Source organism: Panulirus ornatus, chromosome 51 (assembly GCF_036320965.1).
Source record: "Panulirus ornatus isolate Po-2019 chromosome 51, ASM3632096v1, whole genome shotgun sequence".
Taxonomy (NCBI): domain Eukaryota; kingdom Metazoa; phylum Arthropoda; class Malacostraca; order Decapoda; family Palinuridae; genus Panulirus; species Panulirus ornatus.
In genome coordinates, this window is record NC_092274.1 from 3,409,347 (window position 1) to 3,428,139 (window position 18,793).

At 37.6% G+C, this 18,793-nt stretch overlaps 1 protein-coding gene across 6 annotated transcripts in view; it reads right to left on the reverse strand.

Annotated features, from left to right (window-relative positions):
- Positions 1 to 599: 599 nt before the first annotated feature.
- The window catches only part of LOC139764840 (kinesin-like protein KIF2A), a 100,648-nt gene continuing 82,454 nt past the window's right edge, over positions 600 to 18,793 (reverse strand). For all 6 annotated transcript variants that reach the window (XM_071691828.1, XM_071691829.1, XM_071691824.1 and 3 more), the window contains 7 exons: positions 16,110 to 16,356; positions 14,660 to 14,860; positions 13,137 to 13,269; positions 12,732 to 12,942; positions 12,059 to 12,191; positions 9,359 to 9,533; positions 600 to 6,354 (listed from right to left, as the gene is read on the reverse strand). In XM_071691828.1, coding sequence (XP_071547929.1) covers positions 6,224 to 6,354; positions 9,359 to 9,533; positions 12,059 to 12,191; positions 12,732 to 12,942; positions 13,137 to 13,269; positions 14,660 to 14,860; positions 16,110 to 16,356 — 1,231 coding nt within the window. In that variant the 3' untranslated portion in view covers positions 600 to 6,223. The remainder of the gene's footprint in view (positions 6,355 to 9,358; positions 9,534 to 12,058; positions 12,192 to 12,731; positions 12,943 to 13,136; positions 13,270 to 14,659; positions 14,861 to 16,109; positions 16,357 to 18,793) is intronic.

Below are 18,793 nucleotides of genomic sequence, written 5' to 3' on the forward strand. Positions count from 1 at the left end.
TGAGGTAGCTCCAGGAACAAATGAACATAGACTGCATTCCTCAACATTCATTCCATAACTGTGACATGCAATGTACCAAAACCACAGCCCCCTATCAACAAACAGGCCCCTTAGTCCTTTCCATGCTTAACTCAGGATCCTTAACACACTTTACTATAAACTGTATGCTGAGCAGTCACTTTGGTAACCAGTGCCTTTATTCAATCTCACTATACAGGCATTCAGCCAATTCTGAGGGTGCTGTATGGATGAGCCATAGGTCCTAAATATAAAAGTATGGAAGATGGTTATGTGACGGAAATGAAATGTTTGAGGACGGCTTGTGGTTTGAAGTTTCAACATATCAATGGTCTTTTTTCTCATTCCCTATTTTCTTTATACCTCCCTTTCTTATTGCACTATACAAAAATAAAGTTTCTGTGTATACAAATGTTCTGCTTGTTAATCTCCCATTCTGAAAAACTCACTGTACATCTTGGTTTGTAAAACAAATACAAGTAATTTTTCATGCAATGTTCACATAATTTTCAAGTATTCCTGACATTTGTGCCCAATTATGATTTACAGAAAAGGATTGTATGTACTGAAACGATGGCTAAATTAATTTGTGCTTTTTACTTGTGTTAAAAAGAACCTCATAAACTGCATCATTAACATTCACAAGTTTATGTCATTATGTTGTGTCTTCTACACATTTTTTACAAATACATTAAGGCATTTATAATAAATTTTTTTGGAAACTTTAGGGTAATAAAAATCAGGTTAAAATTTGCTGAAAAAATAACCAAAGATAGCTTTTAATTTATAAAAAGCAATATATATATTTTCCAATCAACACAAACCTTCACTTCATATATTGTTAAGTAAGACCTTCCTTTAAAAAGATTAAATTGATGTAAATAACCATGAGCATGTAATAAAACACTGCCTGCCACCACTTCAAAGCACCATTAAGCAGGCAGAGCATTAATTTTCAAACCAGCCTTCATATACAACATGAATCTCAAGTTCATAGGTATGATGTCAGTTAAGTTATAGAAATGCAGGTTTGTGTTGACAACTTCAACTGAAATGACAGTAGCACAGCTGAAGAGCATATGGGGGACAGTTGATGCAAGAATCTCAAGACAAAGGTTTTAAATTATGAGTTACCGAATACATGAGATTTTCCTGCTGACTTAAACGTTTAGTGTGATGAAAATGAAAAATGCTAAAACTTGAATCCACTTTTTACAGCCTACTTATATACAAAACTGTGGACAAATTCATGAGAGCTTCCAAATCAAATCACTGGAAACAATGGTCATGTATGAGGCAGAAGATGAACACTGAACCAAACATGTTGGTAAAGCTGCTGGTGAACACAAACTAGTAACAGGTATACAAGCAGTTCATGGACACTGGCTGGCTGCCTTTCTAAACTGATTAACTGGGTCAGTGCTCTGATACAGAGCATATTAAAGGACGAGAAATATTTCTCCCAATAATCACCACTCACTAACTGACGTCTTCCTCTCTTTTAATCTTATGTTAAGCATCAGTTGCTGGTTTCTCGATGACTATTTGATGCTTGGTCTTTTCAAAATTCTGAAAGGAATATCTTTATTATACAAAGCACAGTCTTGGAAGTTTGTATTTTGATAATTACATTATCTGCACATAAAATCTTACAAATCCATATACATATTTTCCTGTATTTCAAAAGGTTATGGAATGTTAGTTTGGCAATGAACATCATTCACATATTCACTAAAATTGTTCCTGGGTTTCTTGATTACTTTCTATACAATGATGGACTTACAAAAAGAACTTAATATCCGATGAATGATGAACTGCTTCAAAACCAAACTCACAGAACATACACCACTGACACACAGTTGCATTTTGGGTTATATACATTTTTACCTATACTTAAAACTACTGTGAAGGAAGATTACAATTTAACTGAATAAATTAGTGAGTCAATAATGCATGTTCACAATTTGGTCTTGGAAATGGACAAAGATAAATTACTAATGGCTTTAAGTAACTTGCACCCTATATCTATGCATCAGGGTAGGTCAAGTTCTTTCATCAAAATAATCCATACAAGATTCCAAAGAGGAAACACTGTTAATCATATAGCTACATGTAACATATCATACAATTTTTGGTCATCATAACTGAGTCACTTACCAATAAATAAATACGAAGTAAAAATCTTCAAGATACACTGTAGTTATCTATCTTTACAGCAGTATTATGTTATAATAAATATCACAATATAAGTCTACCTACCCTCAAGGTAAACTGGGCTAGTAACATACTTTATGCCAAGTTTACAAACAAGTATTAGGTAATTACCCTCACAGTAAACTGGTCTTGTACCATACTTTATGCAAAGTTTATGTACAAGCATCAGGTAATTGTAACATCAAGTAGCAATAACACTTAACAAAGCAATGTGAAGCTTGGTCAGTGCGCTAAGTTGAGCCTTTTCATTCAAAATGACATAGCATTTGCATTGCCTTGAAAGAACCTCATGGAAGAAAATTTCATAGAATTATTATATTTAATTACTGCAGCTGAAAGGTATATCTATCTATCTACCTATATCTCTGATACCCATTCCCTCCAAGAACTCCCATCAAGGGGGTTGCCACAGCAAGAGTCTCCACTTACCCCTGCCCTTATATGCCTCTCTCCCATAAGCTATTTCACACATTCTTCCCCCAATTCTCTCCCTTCAGTACTCTTCTATATTTTCTTCCATTCTCTCCCTCCCGTGCTCTTCTAATCTATTTCCCCATGTCACTAGTGGTCCTCCTCTCACACTAATTCCTTTAATCATATCTTAAAAAAAAATATTCATAAAGTGGGTGTAAACCTTGCTTTTTTGAAGTATTTAACGAAAGCCATTTCACAATTTATGCATATATCAAAATTTTCATACATTAAATGTAACAGGTTACAATAAGGCATAATAAAAATACATACATTCATCCATCCTCTCATTCCTCTATCAATTCTTTCATAAACTGCTACATCCTTTCTGTGAAGACTAATGACTTTATCTATTCATTCTAAAAATATTATTGAGTATTTGCTTTCCTGACTTAAAAGTAAATTTAAGTGAGTTTGGAAGAAATCAACCTTAGTTAATATGAACAGTCATTTGATTCAAAAGAACAGACAATGAAGAGGCAAACTATCTTTGGCCAGCTTACTTTTATTTCAGTTTTCCTGCTGAACCTTGTATGATTCTTTAAACATTTCTCAGTAAATTAAATCAATTAATGAAATTTACGTTTCCAATGTTTTTTCCTTTTCATATAAATTCGCCATTTCCTGCGTTGAAATCAGTCAAATGGGGTTACCCAATCTTGAAATGAAAATGAATGATACAAGTATTACTTCTGATGATTGCATTGTTATCAAATGCTAGAAAATTAACCTTATTAGGAATGACCACACCAAAAGATGAAAAATACTCTTCTCCATTTAAGTTACATGAAACATAAAAAGTATATAATATTTTTCCACTTATTTTCATATAGGAGGCTCCAGTCTTGGACACAAGTCCACATCAAAGCCAGGCTCTAACTGAGGTATGAAAAGTTTTCATGGAAAGAAGAATGAAAAATATCTAGAATCTTTAGAGGAAAAGGAAAACCTGCCTTTTAAAAATGGCCTGGTCACAGTTTTAGAGAGATAGGAGGGGTATATAAAGTTCAAAAGCAATGAAGTGTTGGGAAAGAAACATATAAGTGACCAAACTCTTGAGTTATCAATGGCCTCATATTGATTATGTGACACAGTAGCTTGCGGAGTGTTACATAGTTTAGTTATAATGGTGAGGGCACACAAGCAGCCAACTCTCAGGAGCATATACCAAAGTAATTCCTACATATAAAGGGAAGTAAAACATTATGCTGGCAACACACATGGTTCAACTAATCCGGTTAGACTAGGAGAATTGATAAATCAGACCCAGCCTATCAAGTATTCAGAGCAAGAACCTCCCCAGCTTTGACATCATAACTCCATAGAAGGATGACATCATCCTTGATATAAATGGTGCAACTGTTCAAAAGAAATGACTTTTTGGCACCTAGACAGGACTCCCAGTTTCTTAAGAAGCAGACAGCAATCTGTGTGTGCAATGTTAGGTTTCCAAGATGGGTTAAATGTTACAGTGATATAGTACTGAATACTTTCATAGTGTTTAGTAGAGGCATTACATATCTATAAAAAGATACAGTAGGCAGTAGCTGGAAGGGGGCCACCTACCAGAAAGGAACATTACAGGTACTATCTGCCTTGGTATCAGAAGAGTTAGTGAGCCAGCACTTCCTTGGGTGTCAAGCCGCACTCCTCTGTCTTTTCTTTCTGTCTCACACACACATGTACTGCTGGCATTCTGTTCACAAACATACAATCTCTCCTACATAACACATGAAAACACTTAACACACACACTTCATTCTTCGTAACTCGATTTTCCTGCAGAGTGCTGTGCTAGGCCCACATTTTGACAAAATGGTAGGATTACAGACTGTAGTAGTAGGAACATTAGGCAAAAGCATTAGGTAGAAGTAGCAGGTAGGAAAATTATGCAGAAGCATTAAGTAGTAGGTTAGAACATTATGTAGAAGACACATGGAAGGAACATAACGTATGAGCCTCTTAAAACACTGCACGAGAATTGCCCTCTGCCAGGGGCATATCAATGGTGAGGCACTTATGGCTAAAATGCAGTACTGGCATTCACCAGTTATGGAGACTTTTGCTGAGGCCATTCCCTTGAGGGAGTTCCCAGTGGGAGCATACATCTGAGATATAGTGAGGTAGACAGATAGACAGAGAAAAGATATAGGAAATTTGCGAGGGGGTTTCAGAGAAAGTGACAGGTAGAAACTGGACTTGGGGGGCATTAAATTTAACCAAGTTCAAATATCCTGCCTAGCAGAATCCATATTTATGATCAAAGAGAAGACTGTGAGATTCAAACTGTGTGAGGATGTGATAGCTGAGGAGGGATTCAAGGAGCAGAAAATTCAAACAGTATAAATCAAAGCATGTGATAGCTGAGGAGGGATTCAAGGAGCAGAAAATTCAAACAGTATAAATCAAAGTTTGTGATAGCTGAGGAGGGATTCAAGGAGCAGAAAATTCAAACAGTATAAATCAAAGCAATAGGACTTTAGTTGTGGGGATTTGAAAGGTCACCCTTGACATGGGATGTACCAATACATGTTTCCATAAACAAATACATTCATGGCTTTTCATAGAAGCCATACAGACTAGAAAGTACAGGCACAAGTTTGGAGGCACACTTTCTCATTATGTTGAAATGGATCTTGTCTGGTCCATAAGTCTAGCTTGTATCTACAGAAAAGTGCTGTTTGGACAGTATGAAAAGATATTACAGGGAATAGCATAGGATTAGTAAATGGAGCAATAGGGGGTGAAGGAATGTAGGAGAACCACTGCAGCCAGATATGTAAAATCTGAAAGTAAATTGATAAAAACCTTAAGAAATATTAAATTTGTAAAACTTAAGTTATCATGCCAAGTTATGTTACTTCTCAAATTCAATGATGTATGCAGGAGTTACCAAATGGGATTTTTGAAGTTAAAATGTCACAAAACATTGAGCACAGTAACTATATCTCTACTACCAATACACAAACTCAATGAAAAGAAGAGTAACCACCTATGATTTGTATATATACACACATCAATGGTCTAATAATATCCAACATTTGCTGTACACATTTTCAAGACAAAACCAATTACAGAACTTTAGATTAAAACAAAATTATCACATAACCAATACATGGCTTAAATCTCTTACCAAGGTAACACTGCACAGCATTTTGCTCTTAAGATCAAAACCCAAAGTATGGCTTGCACTTGTTCATTCTGTACTTTAATGGGAAGGCGTTAATCACAGATCTTGAGGTTCATAATTCCCATTCTTAAAGAAGACTTATGGAAACAATTCCAGAGCTAAAGCAGAATGGGGATGACCATTTCATATACAAGTTCACATATACATATCATTCTTGTTAGGTGTTTGGTATTAACACTGAATATAAAATGCAGAAAGCACAGACTTCAATAAACATTAAAGTCATATATCAATGCAGTGAGCAGATGATAGTTAACAGTCTTCAAACTATATGTAAGACTTATGATATATGAAGAGTGGGTGTATGGATGGATAATAAATTAAACTAAGTTCACACGTGTTGGCGACGAGAAATTTTTTCTTCCTCCTCTAGCTGGTGCCGTAGTTTCACTACTCGCTCCCGAAGCTGAGTCCACCACTCCAGGTTCTCCAACACAACATCTTCCAATTGTTGAGTGTAAGCTGTAAGTACATGACAGCATTCATAGAGGTGCAATCTAATATTATATGCTTGTCACTATCAATCAACATGCTCCCATTATTTACCAAACATACCATTACAATCCTTACCATCCTTAAAGTGTTTATACAGTAGTTCAGGGAGCTTCAAAGACAAGCCTTACTGAACACAGACCTTAATTTTTCAAGTGCTCAAAGGCATTTCATCATTACTTAGTGAAAGTGAGGGTGAATGCTTGCAAAGGTTTCTGAAGAAGAAACGATAAGGATGGGAAGAGAGTGAGCTTCAAAAACAGGCTTATGTGTAGAGATACCAAGAAAGATTAAGTGAAATATGGCAAAAAGCGAGAGTGACTAAAACTAGGGGAGCAGGTGAGGAATGAAAGGTACTTAGGAGATAAATGCATGGCATGCAAAAGGTGGGAGATAGGCATGTGAGAAAGAGTTATGAGTGGTGTGGGAACAAAAAGTTGCTTGTGAAAGAGAAAAGAAATGTTCTAGTAAGAACATTAACTAAATTGCTGGAAAAAAGCAGGTGATTAAAAGACATAATTATGATACAGTGGCAAAAGAACGAGTATAAGCACACTTCACAAAGATTAAGAAAATGTTGAGAGAGAGAGAGAGAGAGAGAGAGAGAGAGAGAGAGAGAGAGGGAGAGAGAGAGAGAGAGAGAGAGAGAGAGAGAGAGAGAGAGAGAGAGAGAGAGAGAGAGAGAGAGAGAGGGAGAGAGAGAGAGAGAGAGAGAGAGAGAGAGAGAGAGAGGGGGGGGGGGGGGTATGTGAAGGAAGCAAATGATGTATCAGTCCCTGAAATCAGGGTGTATTTAACAACATGCTAAAATCTGATACTTCCTGTACACATTCTCTGAACTTGTGTCTCCATAACTACATCACCATGGGAATCCAAATTCTACTTATCTACCTCTTCATAAAGGAAATCCTCCATTATCAGTACTTTACCTTCTGTGAAAAAAGCATGTTCTATTGCTTCATGGATAAATAAATTCTTTGGAGGATTATATACGAATACCACAATGCACTTGCTTACAGATACCATTCCCATTAAGATCTGAACAGACCATCTACAATGAGTCACTGAAACTTTCTTAGTAGGAGAGCCAATCTTCCTCCTTCTTTGTCTTATATTCTTCTCTATTATCATCAATTAGCCCATAAGAAAGAAAAATCAATACCTTATCTCTTTTTTTTTTTTTTTCTTTTTTTTTTTGCTGTCTCCCGCGTTTGCGAGGTAGCGCAAGGAAACTGACGAAAGAAATGGCCCAACCCACCCCCACACACATGCACATACACACGTCCACACATGCAAATACACACACCTACACAGCCCTCCATGGTTCACCCCAGACGCTTCACATGCCCTGATTCAATCCACTGACAGCACGTCAACCCCGGTATACCACATCGCTCCAATTCACTCTATTCCTTGCCCTCCTTTCACCCTCCTGCATGTTCAGGCCCCGATCACACAAAATCTTTTTCACTCCATCTTTCCACCTCCAATTTGGTCTCCCTCTTCTCCTCATTCCCTCCACCTTGGACACATATATTCTCTTGGTCAATCTTTCCTCACTCATTCTCTCCATGTGCCCAAACCATTTCAAAACACCCTCTTCTGCTCTCTCAACCACGCTCTTTTTATTTCCACACATCTCTCTTACCCTTACGTTATTTACTCGATCAAACCACCTCACACCACACATTGTCCTCAAACATCTCATTTCCAGCACATCCATCCTCCTGCGCACAACTCTATCCATAGCCCACGCCTTGCAACCATACAACATTGTTGGAACCACTATTCCTTCAAACATACCCATTTTTACTTTTCGAGATAATGTTCTTGACTTCCACACATTCTTCAAGGCTCCCAGAATTTTCGCCCCCCTCCCCCACCCTATGATCCACTTCCGCTTCCATGGTTCCATCCGCTGCCAGATCCACTCTCAGATATCTAAAACACTTCACTTCCTCCAGTTTTTCTCTTTATTAAGCTTTTATATCTATAACCCCAAAAACATCATGAGTTTTCCCTTACACCACTGACTGCTAACCCATCTGCATTTGGATACAATACTTTCAATCCAACATTACATTGCCTACCATTCCTGACCTCTCTGCAGTCCTGGATGAGGTGATCTGTCATTACGCCCCATTTGGTGTCTTCACTTTTTTGCCTTCTGCCTGCATTCTTTGCTTTCCCCCCTTTCTTCCCTCAGTCTACCACATGATGAATACGTCTTAAATCTAATTTGTTTCTAAATTTCTTACCTTAACAAGATAACATTAGTTGTATTGATCATTCAAAAATTCATAAGACCCATTTAGGAACATAGATTTCTTACCAAGTGTTCCTCCCAGCATGATGACTAAAGCAACCATACCCATTATTAGTCATACCTGTATATCTCCATTGTGACCATTCCTCCCAGCATGATGACTAAAGCAACCATACCCGTTATTAGTCATACCTGTATATCTCCATTGTGACCATTTCTTATGTCCTTTACCAAGGAAACTGCAAATGGCACTTCTGTTGCCTCAAGTAACACACACACACATACATTCACATATTATGATTTTCATTCAGTCCAAAAATTATCAAGGACTTATATTTACCAAGCTCCTAATCTAGATGCCATCTACCTTGTAGTTAAGTCCATCAATTTCATTCATCAATTGCTGTGCCTCTGGCTTTTATTACAATCTCCATTTTTGCTAATGCACTGATCCTGTATGCTCTATAGTTTTCTAAACTTTTCACCCCTTTCATGCCTGTTCACAATTTCCCATATTAGTAACATGGCACTATGAAATCATCTCTTTTAATTGCAAGTGAGTAATTACCTTTTACTAATGTATAAAAAGGAAGAGCTTTACACATGGAGCCCAGTCTCTTAAATGTTCTCTATCATACTTCTTAAATTTTCTTGCGTGTGTGTTTTGGGTGGTGGAAGGACAAAAATAATAATCTGAACTGAACTCACCATCAACATCATAGTCTACTTCATTCGTCATTTGGTACAGGGGAATAAGCATCTTGTCCATTTTATCTCGGTGCGCAAAGTACTGACCATGCAAGTCTACAACCTCCTCCTCTGCTTCCTGTAAAGCACTCATAGCAACCTGGAATGCTTGCTGATCTGCACTCATTTCATTATCCTGATAAATAAAAAAACAATATCAAAAGACTTAAATAAACTGTAATATCTATTATGTAGTATATCAATCTAACAATATAAAAACCACTTCGTTAACTGTGATTACACACATATTAAACTGCTCATAAAAATCCTCAGTATATGCCTACTGTAAGGCAAATGCAAGTCTAACTTTTTCACTCTGCAAAGTAGGTTCTTGCATAAAATGAGTAAAGCAACACTTCCATACACAAAATGTTTCCACTTCATTCTATCTATCTATTCCACTTACTCCATTTAATCTAAAATCACTACTGTTCTGGCACCCTCATCTAAAATAACCTTGGCGCATGATTCTTGAATACAGCCATACTTCTAATCTCAACTTCAGCTTTCCTAGTACAATCCTCACTTGCAACTATTTCTAAATATCTTACATGGTCTACTATCCTTGCCCCTTGAACAAAACCACTGTATACCTTCTTGATATGCATTCCATATGATGGCTGTGTCATTCCAGCCCTTCATTGGTTGTGAAGCTGCACTCCTTTGACCAAAGTAGTTTCTTTTTGTGGACTGTTGGCATTCTATAAACAAATATACAATCCCTCCTTGTTACACATAACACTTGCCGATACTGAACTCACAAAACTCATTCTTTGTAACTAGGATTTCCTCTGGAGAGTGCTGTGCTTACCCGGCCTTTTGGCAAAATGGTAAAAGCAACAGACAGTAGTAGATAGGAGCATTAGGTAGGATAATTAGACAGAAGTGCTAATTAGGAACATTAGGTGGATGTAGCAGGTTGGAACACTGCAGGAACATTGGGGTGTAGTAGTTGGCAGAACCATTAAGTAGAAGCCTCTGAAAACAATGCACTAGTATTGTCCTCAACCAATGGCCTGTTAGGGGTTAGGCACTACAAGCTAAGTGGCACTGGAGTTCACCTGTTATGGAGACTCATTTGCCATGATCATCCCGCGAAGGAAAAGGATATCAGAGATATAGATAGACAGATGACAATACCATCCACAAAGACTCATACATGAGCCTTCTTTCTTTTTCTTTAAAACACATACTTTTTTATTTTTCCATTCCCTATCCTAATTTCAACTGTTCCTATCTTTAACCTCTCCTGATTTTTAAGGCATACCTGAATGCTGTTTGGCAGATGTACAAGAGAAAGCACCAGGTTAAAAGAAGGTGCAAATGAGAGTTGGGGTGAGTATCAAGTAACTCTAGGGAGAATAAGAAAATATTCTGGAAGTGTGAGAAAAACAAGATAACAAATGGGAACATCATTGAAAGGGGTAATGGGAAGTTGTAACAGGCAGTGATCAGATGAAGAGGAAATGGAGTGAGTACTTTGAAAGACTGTTGAATGTGTTTGATGATAAGGTAGCAGATATAGTGTCTGGGCCAGGAAGCTATGCAAAGAGAATGTGTCATGGCAAGCAGTTCACAAAAAGCAGTTGGAGTGAATGGTATTTCAGATGAATTTCTAAAGATTAAATGGGCTGACTATTACACTGACTGTTTAGTAAGGATTTTCAGTGTATACATGGATTATGGTGAAGTGCCTTGGGACTGGCAGAATGCATGTAAATGTAAAGGCATTGGGGAACAAAGGTGAGTGTTATAATTTCAGAGGTGCACATTCGGGTGTACCTATCACACTGCAAGGAAGAGAGGTGATGGAGAGAGCGGTTGTATGCACAAAGCATCAGAGTGCAGGGGAAGAATGTGGTTTCAGGAAATATGCAAGATGTAAAAATCATCAGAAGTTTGTCCTGAATAATGTGGGAGAAAAGAAGGATTTGTATGAGGTATTTGTGGATCTAGGGAAACACAGGATAGGGATGCTATAGATGCTTTGAAGGTGTTACGGATATATGATCGGGGGAAAAAAGCTGTGAAAAGCAGACGCGTTTTGATTGCCAGAGTAAGCCATTTGTGCAAATAATAAGAGAATAGGGAGAGTGGTTCCAAGTGAAGATGGATTCATGGCAAGGGTGTGTGACATCACAATGGCTATTTAATCTTTTATTGAAGGAGTGGCAAAGGGTAAACATGCACAGGTCTTGGAGAGAGGGGCAGGTATGCAATCAGCTATGGAAGCTAGAAGGCAATTCAGTTGTCTGCTTTCAACACAATGCTGGTAATATAATCAAATGAGAAACCTAGAAGCTGGTGTCAGATTTTGGAAGTGTGTGAAAAGTTGAGAGAAGACGTTATTAGGTTTAGCTCCTAATATTAAAAGTGCTTTTATGAATGAAACTTAAATGTGCATTACATTTCAACTAAGATACTGTTCACCACCTATTCAAAGACTTTCAGCATTTACAGTTCTTGCTCTATTATACTTATTTCTTAATTATCTTGAACAATCATCTACAAAACACTAACATATGATCAAATAAACTACCAACTTACTCTCTCACAAGTCTTGTAAAAGGCAACCAATCACATCATCAGATTAATCATTCTCCTGTCTACCCTATACTTTCTTCCTTCATGCAGATTCTTGTCATTTTACATACAACTTACATTCAGATTTGACAGTCTTGAATAGTCTGCATCGTTAGTACCATTTTCATCTGGTTCTTTTTCAGTGGGCGAGGTTTTGTAACTGTCCTCTGCATTATCAGAGACTCCTAATTCTTTTACACGGTCAGCATACCTGGTGAAAGAATTTCATTTGCTGTCATAATATGTAAAAAGAAAAAAAACAAGAAAGGTTCACTGATCCTAAACCTCCCTCAAAACATATACTTATGAATAAACATTCTAAAAAGGAATATAATGCGGTACAGTATACTCAAAGGGAATAGACTGGAATTTAATTTGAATAAAAAAAATATAGTTTTTGTTGTGTAACTTTATCATTGGAGTCTTATGTGATTTCACATCACCAGATCCTCATCTTTAAATTCAATTCTTAAGTTCTTGCTAAACTTTTCTGCAAGCTTCAAATTTTTGTTCCTCAACTACTTTACTTTTACTGTAATTCTTTTTCAATATTGTTTCCAATTCCCTATATCCAAAATAATAATTTACTCAGTATTACTATTATGAAATGAAGTAAACCCTACTGAATCCTCATATAAGCCACTAATTAATTCTATCTCACTAGAAACAAACCTACCAACCACTAATCTACTTCTAGTAGACCTGCTAATCAACCTATGTATACAGACAGGTATCATACTGCAGTACTTGCCTCAATGTATTTAACGTATGTTCACAACATGACATTCCTGGAGATATCATAGCAATCATACATGTCTTGCTTTTATCTCCAATGAAGGAATCACGCAATACTTGAGTTAACTTTGACGCACGGAATGGTAAGTGTGCTCCTTTACGACCCAGAGCACGGATACATTCTTTAAGGGCTAGCAGAGATTTGTTGATTTCTGCACCTTCCATTCCTGTGGGAATGAGTGACAATACATAACTTACTGAATCTTGCATGAAATACAGCTGCTAATCATATTAAGTTAAGGTATGCTACTCTCAAATTTCAATCAGAAATTTCTGCAAAAAGACACTAAAACTAATTTCACTGAAGCACTAAGAGAAATACTAACGGATATGACCAAAGCATAGTAATATAATTACTTACGGGTCTGTCTATTAGCACTTGAAGTATCTGCTCCCCTCTCATTACCAGCTAAGTCAATGAGTGAGAACTTGCCATGAAGTTTGTAGGCTTTATCTCCTTGCTTCTCTATTTTATCCAAATTTCTTAAAATGATCTGTCCGAAAGAAAACGTACAAATAAGATCTCACAGTATGTTTGCATCCACTAACTTCATCATCAAGGAAACCTTAATTCAGATCATTTTCATTCTTACCAAATTCACCTAATCACTCCCTAATCCTCAAAACTTGATGTACCAGAACCAATTCAGAGGATATGTGGATCAAGAGTTTGCTTTGAAGACTGTGAGAAATATTTTGAAAAACAGATGGATCTGTATGTGGCATTTATGGATCTAGAGAAAGCATATGATAGGGGTGATAGAGATGCTTTGTGGAAGGTCTTAAGAGTATATGGTGTGGAAGGTAAACTGTCAGAAGCAGTGAAAAGCTTTTATTAATGATGAAAGGCATGTGTACGAGTAGGAAAAGAGGAGAATGACTGGTTCCCAGTGAAAGTCTGTGGGAGGGAAGTGTGATGTCTCTATGGTTGTTTAATTTGTTTAAGGATGGGGTGGTTAAGGAGGTAAATGCAAGAGTTTGGGAAAGAGGGGTGAGTATGCAGTCAGTTTGGGAAGAGAGGGCCTGGGAAGAGAATCAGTTGTTGTTCACCAATGATACAGCACTGGTGGCTGATTCCAGTAAGAAACTGCAGAAGAGGGTGACTGAGTTTGGAAAAATGTGGGAAAGGATAAAGAAGAGAGTAAATGTGAATAAGAGAAAGGTTATTAGGTTCAGCAGGGTTGAGGAACAAGTTAATTGGGATGTAAGTTTGAATGGAGAAAAATTGGAGGAAGTGAAGTGCTTTAGGTTATCTGGGAGTGGACTTAAAAGCAAATGGAACCACAGAAGCGGAAGCAAGTCACAGGGTGGGGGAGGGGGCGAAGGTTTTGGGAGGGATGAAAAATGTGTGGAAAGGGAGAATGTTACCTCAGAGAGCAAAAATGGTTATGTTTGAAGGAATAGTAGTTCCAACAATATCATATGGTTGCGAGGCATGGGCTAGAGATAGGGTTGTACGGAGGAAGGTAAATGTGTTAAAAATGAAATGTTTGAGGACAAGATGTGGTGTGAGGTGGTTTGATCAAGTAAGTAATGAAAGGGTATGAGAGATGTATGGAAATAGAAAATGTGTGGTTGAGAGAGCAGAAGAGGGTGTCCTGAAATGATTTGGACACACTGAGAGAATGTGTGAGGAAAGGTTGACAAAGATGATATATGCATCAGAGGCGGAGGGAAGAAGGAGAAGCAGGAGACCAAATTGAAGGTGGAAGGATGGAGTGAAAAAGATTTTGCGCAATTGGGGCCTGAATATACACGAGGGTGAGATTCATGCAAGAAATAGAGTGAACTGGAATAATGTGGTATACTGGGGTCAATGTGCTGTCATTTTTTTTGAAGTGAAAATACAAAAAGGACATCTACATTAATATATGCAAAACTTACCTGGAAGACAGCATGAGAACGTGATGACTGATTATTTGCAGCTGTTTGACCAGATGTGCGCACTTGAGAACCTAAACTAATAAGTCTGAGAACATCATCTACATTTTCACACACTCTTTCCTGAAGACCCACCACTTGCACCACATTTTTGCCATCTTCTAGCACACGAAGCTTTGTCTTACTATTAAGAAGATCAAACACCTGTTGATAGAAGAAAAAAGATGGTAACAGTAAACCGAACAGTAATACAGGGCCAAAGAAAACAAAATTATCTATACGGGGGCTGGAAATCCTCCCCTGCAATTTCTATTTTTCCAAAAGAAGGAACACAGAAAGGAAGCCAAGTTAAGATTTTCTCCTAAGGCTCAGTCCTCTGTTCTTGCCACTACCTCACTAGCACAAGGTAGCGCCAGGAAACAGATGAAGAACTGCCCATCCACTCACATATACATATATATATATACATAAGTGCCCTTACACACACATATACATACTTTTTCTTTCTTTTCTTTCAAACTATTCGCCATTTCCCGCGTTAGCGAGGTAGCGTTAAGAACAGAGGACTGGGCATACATACATATGCCTCTAAATAAAAATATATATATGCATTCGCCATTTCCTGCGACAGCGAGGTAGCGTTAAGAACAGAGGACTGGTCCTTTGAGGGAATATCCTCACCTGGCCCCCTTCTCTGTTCCTTCTTTTGGAAAATTTAAAAAAAAACGAGAGGGGAGGATTTCCAGCCCCCCGCTCCCTTCCCTTTTAGTCGCCTTCTACGACACGCAGGGAATACATGGGAAGTATTCTTTCTCACCTATCCCCAGGGATAATAAATAAATATATTTATCAACATATATATATACACACACGTACATATTCACACTAGCTTGCCTTCATCCATTCCTAGCACTAGCCCTCCCCACAGGAAACAGCATCACCATCCCATGCTTCAGCGAGGTAGTGCCAGAAAAACATTCACCATTTTTTTTCTCATAAATATTTACCATTTCCCGCAGTAGCAAGGTAGCGTTGAGAATAATCTTTAGCACAGTCTCACAGCTCCTCCTCAATAAAAAATGCCACCCCCTACTTCCTCCTGGTCTTTCATTATCCCATGACATTACCACTGCATATTCCCAAGCCATTCTGCTTCCTTTCCCTTCAGCTTAGTTTCTCTCACAGACAGAACATTTAGGTTCTTTTATCACAGTGTCCTTCATTCTCATCCCTGTTAAATTCATGAACATTCAGTCAAAAAAGGTCTGATCCCTCTAAGACACATCATCACTTGGCTCCCCTTCCCATTTTTGAAAGTAATAATAATGAGTATATTTCTTACTCCCTTATCCCTCAGCAATCAAAAGATACAATAATAACAATAATAATAATAATAATAATAATAATAATAATAATAATAATATAATAATAGTAATACAACACTACATCTTACCTTACCACCATATATTTCAAAAAAACTAGCAGAAACTTGTAAGTTAAGATTTCTAAACTTTGGGTTCTTTGTGTAAATAAACACGTCCTTGGCAACCATTGCATAGATTCCTTTTGCACAATCTTGACTTTTGCCTTGAAAATCTCCACCCATCGTATGTGTCTTCCCAGACCCAGTCTGGCCATAAGCAAAGCAAGTTGCCATGCCACCTTCAAATATAGTTTGAACTAGGGGTCTTGCTGTATACCTGTAATGGTAGAAATGCTATCATTACCCACGTTTAAAGGAATTCCAAGGATCATCATCTATTGATATTACTATCTATTCTTTCTCTCTACAGTATTGCTAAATCTGACAAAAACTGGAGTAGCCTACAAAACTGCATCCAAGTGTTATGCTAGCATAATAACATATAGCTCTGTACCAAGCGTCTGGGGTAAACCATGGAAAGTTGTGTGGGGCCTGGATGCGGAAAGGGAGCTGTGGTTTCAGTGCATTATTACATGACAGCTAGAGACTGAGTGTGAACGAATGGGGCCTTTGGTGTCTTTTCCTAGCGCTACCTCGCACACATGAGGGGGGAGGGGGTTGTTATTCCATGTGTGGCGAGGTGGCGATGGGAACAAATAAAGGCAGACAGTATGAATTATGTACATGTGTATATATGTATATGTCTGTGTGTGTATATATATGTGTACATTGAGATGTATAGGTATGTATATTTGCGTGTGTGGACGTGTATGTATATACATGTGTATGTGGGCGGGTTGGGCCATTCTTTCATCTGTTTCCTTGTGCTACCTTGCTAACGCGGGAAACAGCGACAAAGCAAAATAAATAAATAAAAAATACCATCATTCAAATTACATTTTTACACAAGATGTGTGACACAATAATATGGGAAGTAAGGAAATACACAGAATACAGTGGAGTGCCAGAAAAATAATGGTATAGCAAAAGATGAGAGACAAAACAACAGAATGATTAGTAATGAAGTTCACAGAACATAACAAAGAGCCAAAAAAAAAATAGGCATATATACAAATGGTATAAAAGATTAAATCAAGATTTTGTGCCAAACAAGTAGTGACATACTGAAACATTAAATAATGATTAGTCTGCACACACTTTTACATCAATGACATTTTTCTTAAGAAAATTATAAGTAAATGTATTTCTGAGGGTAAAAAACATTATACAGCTATAAAGACTTCACATACCCTTGACAGAGACCCATCTTCATCTGGAATGACTCACCCTCTTCCCTTTCTACATGTAAATGTCTTACACTATCAATAAAATCTCATCACTGCTTCTAGCATCATCTTTTCCAAAACCATATCTTCAAAGCATCTAGTTCTAAATCCATCAATGTGAAATGCAAATCTCTCCGTTTTGAAGTATTTTTCACACAAACTCATCATACAAACATGTAATTCACACATCCTCGCCTACTCCTAAAGCTACACTGCTCCCCTGAAAGTCTAATTCTATGCCCATACCACCACCCTGTAAATCATCACACTTCCATACAACTTATGTATATTAAAAAAAAATCATGACACCAATTCGAGCATTCATCATTCTTCCCTTTCCTTTACTAACGTCACTATACAGGTATTCCATAAGACCTCAGGCTATATGTATAATGAAAATCCTGACTCCCCAATCAGCACAGCGTCGCTTCAATAATTGAGCAATTCAACTACAGTCCCATCCACACTGCTGTTTATGAATGGGCTACTGAATGGAAGCAAATGATGAGAGGGATGGATTTACAGTACGCAGGATTTTTGAGGCCCTGGGAAGGGAGTCTGTTGCTATATGCTAATCATACTACCCTGGCGGCTGACTCAAGTAAGAAAATGCAGAAGCTACCATCTGAGTGCTCATGAGTGTGTTAAAAGGATGTTATAAGTTGCAGTAATGTAAATAAATAGTTAAGGTTATGAGGTCCGGAACTGAGAAAAGACAAGTTAGTTTGTGTGTGAATTTGAATGGAGAGAACTTGGAAGAGTACTATTCAGGAAGGAGAGTTATGATTCATTGAAATCATCCAAAATATGTTGCATCAGGTTTATATGTAGTGCAGCTATGACTTTTCTAACTGAAAGAGAGTTGGGTGGGTAAGAGTGGGATGTTTTCATTTTGACACAGTTGTGAATTAGTTTTCTGACAAGTCTAGATCCTGATGATAGTGATATGAACCAATAAGCAAAAGTGGAGTTGGTGGCCTGTTGTTTCCTGTGGGTGAGGGTGGTGCCAGGAATGGATGAAGGTGAGCATATATGAATACGTACATGTCTATATGTATGTATATGTATAAATATGTAAATATATGTATGTATGTGAACTTGTGGGTGTTGCCTCACTGGAGAGAGAGAGAGAGAGAGTGCGCTATTTTGTGTGTGGCAGGGTGGCGACGGGAACGGATGAAGGCAGCAAGTATGGATGTGTATATATGTATAGGTCTGTGTATGCATATGTCTGTATACATTGAAGTGTATACGTATGTATATGTGCATGTGTGGGTGTTTATGTATATACACGTGTATGTGGGAGGGTTGGGCCATTCCTCATCTGAATTCTTGCGCTACCTCACTAACACAGGAGATGGCGATTAAGTATACTATGTAAAAAACATGTGCGTTTATGTGTATATGAGTGGATGGAACATTCTTCGT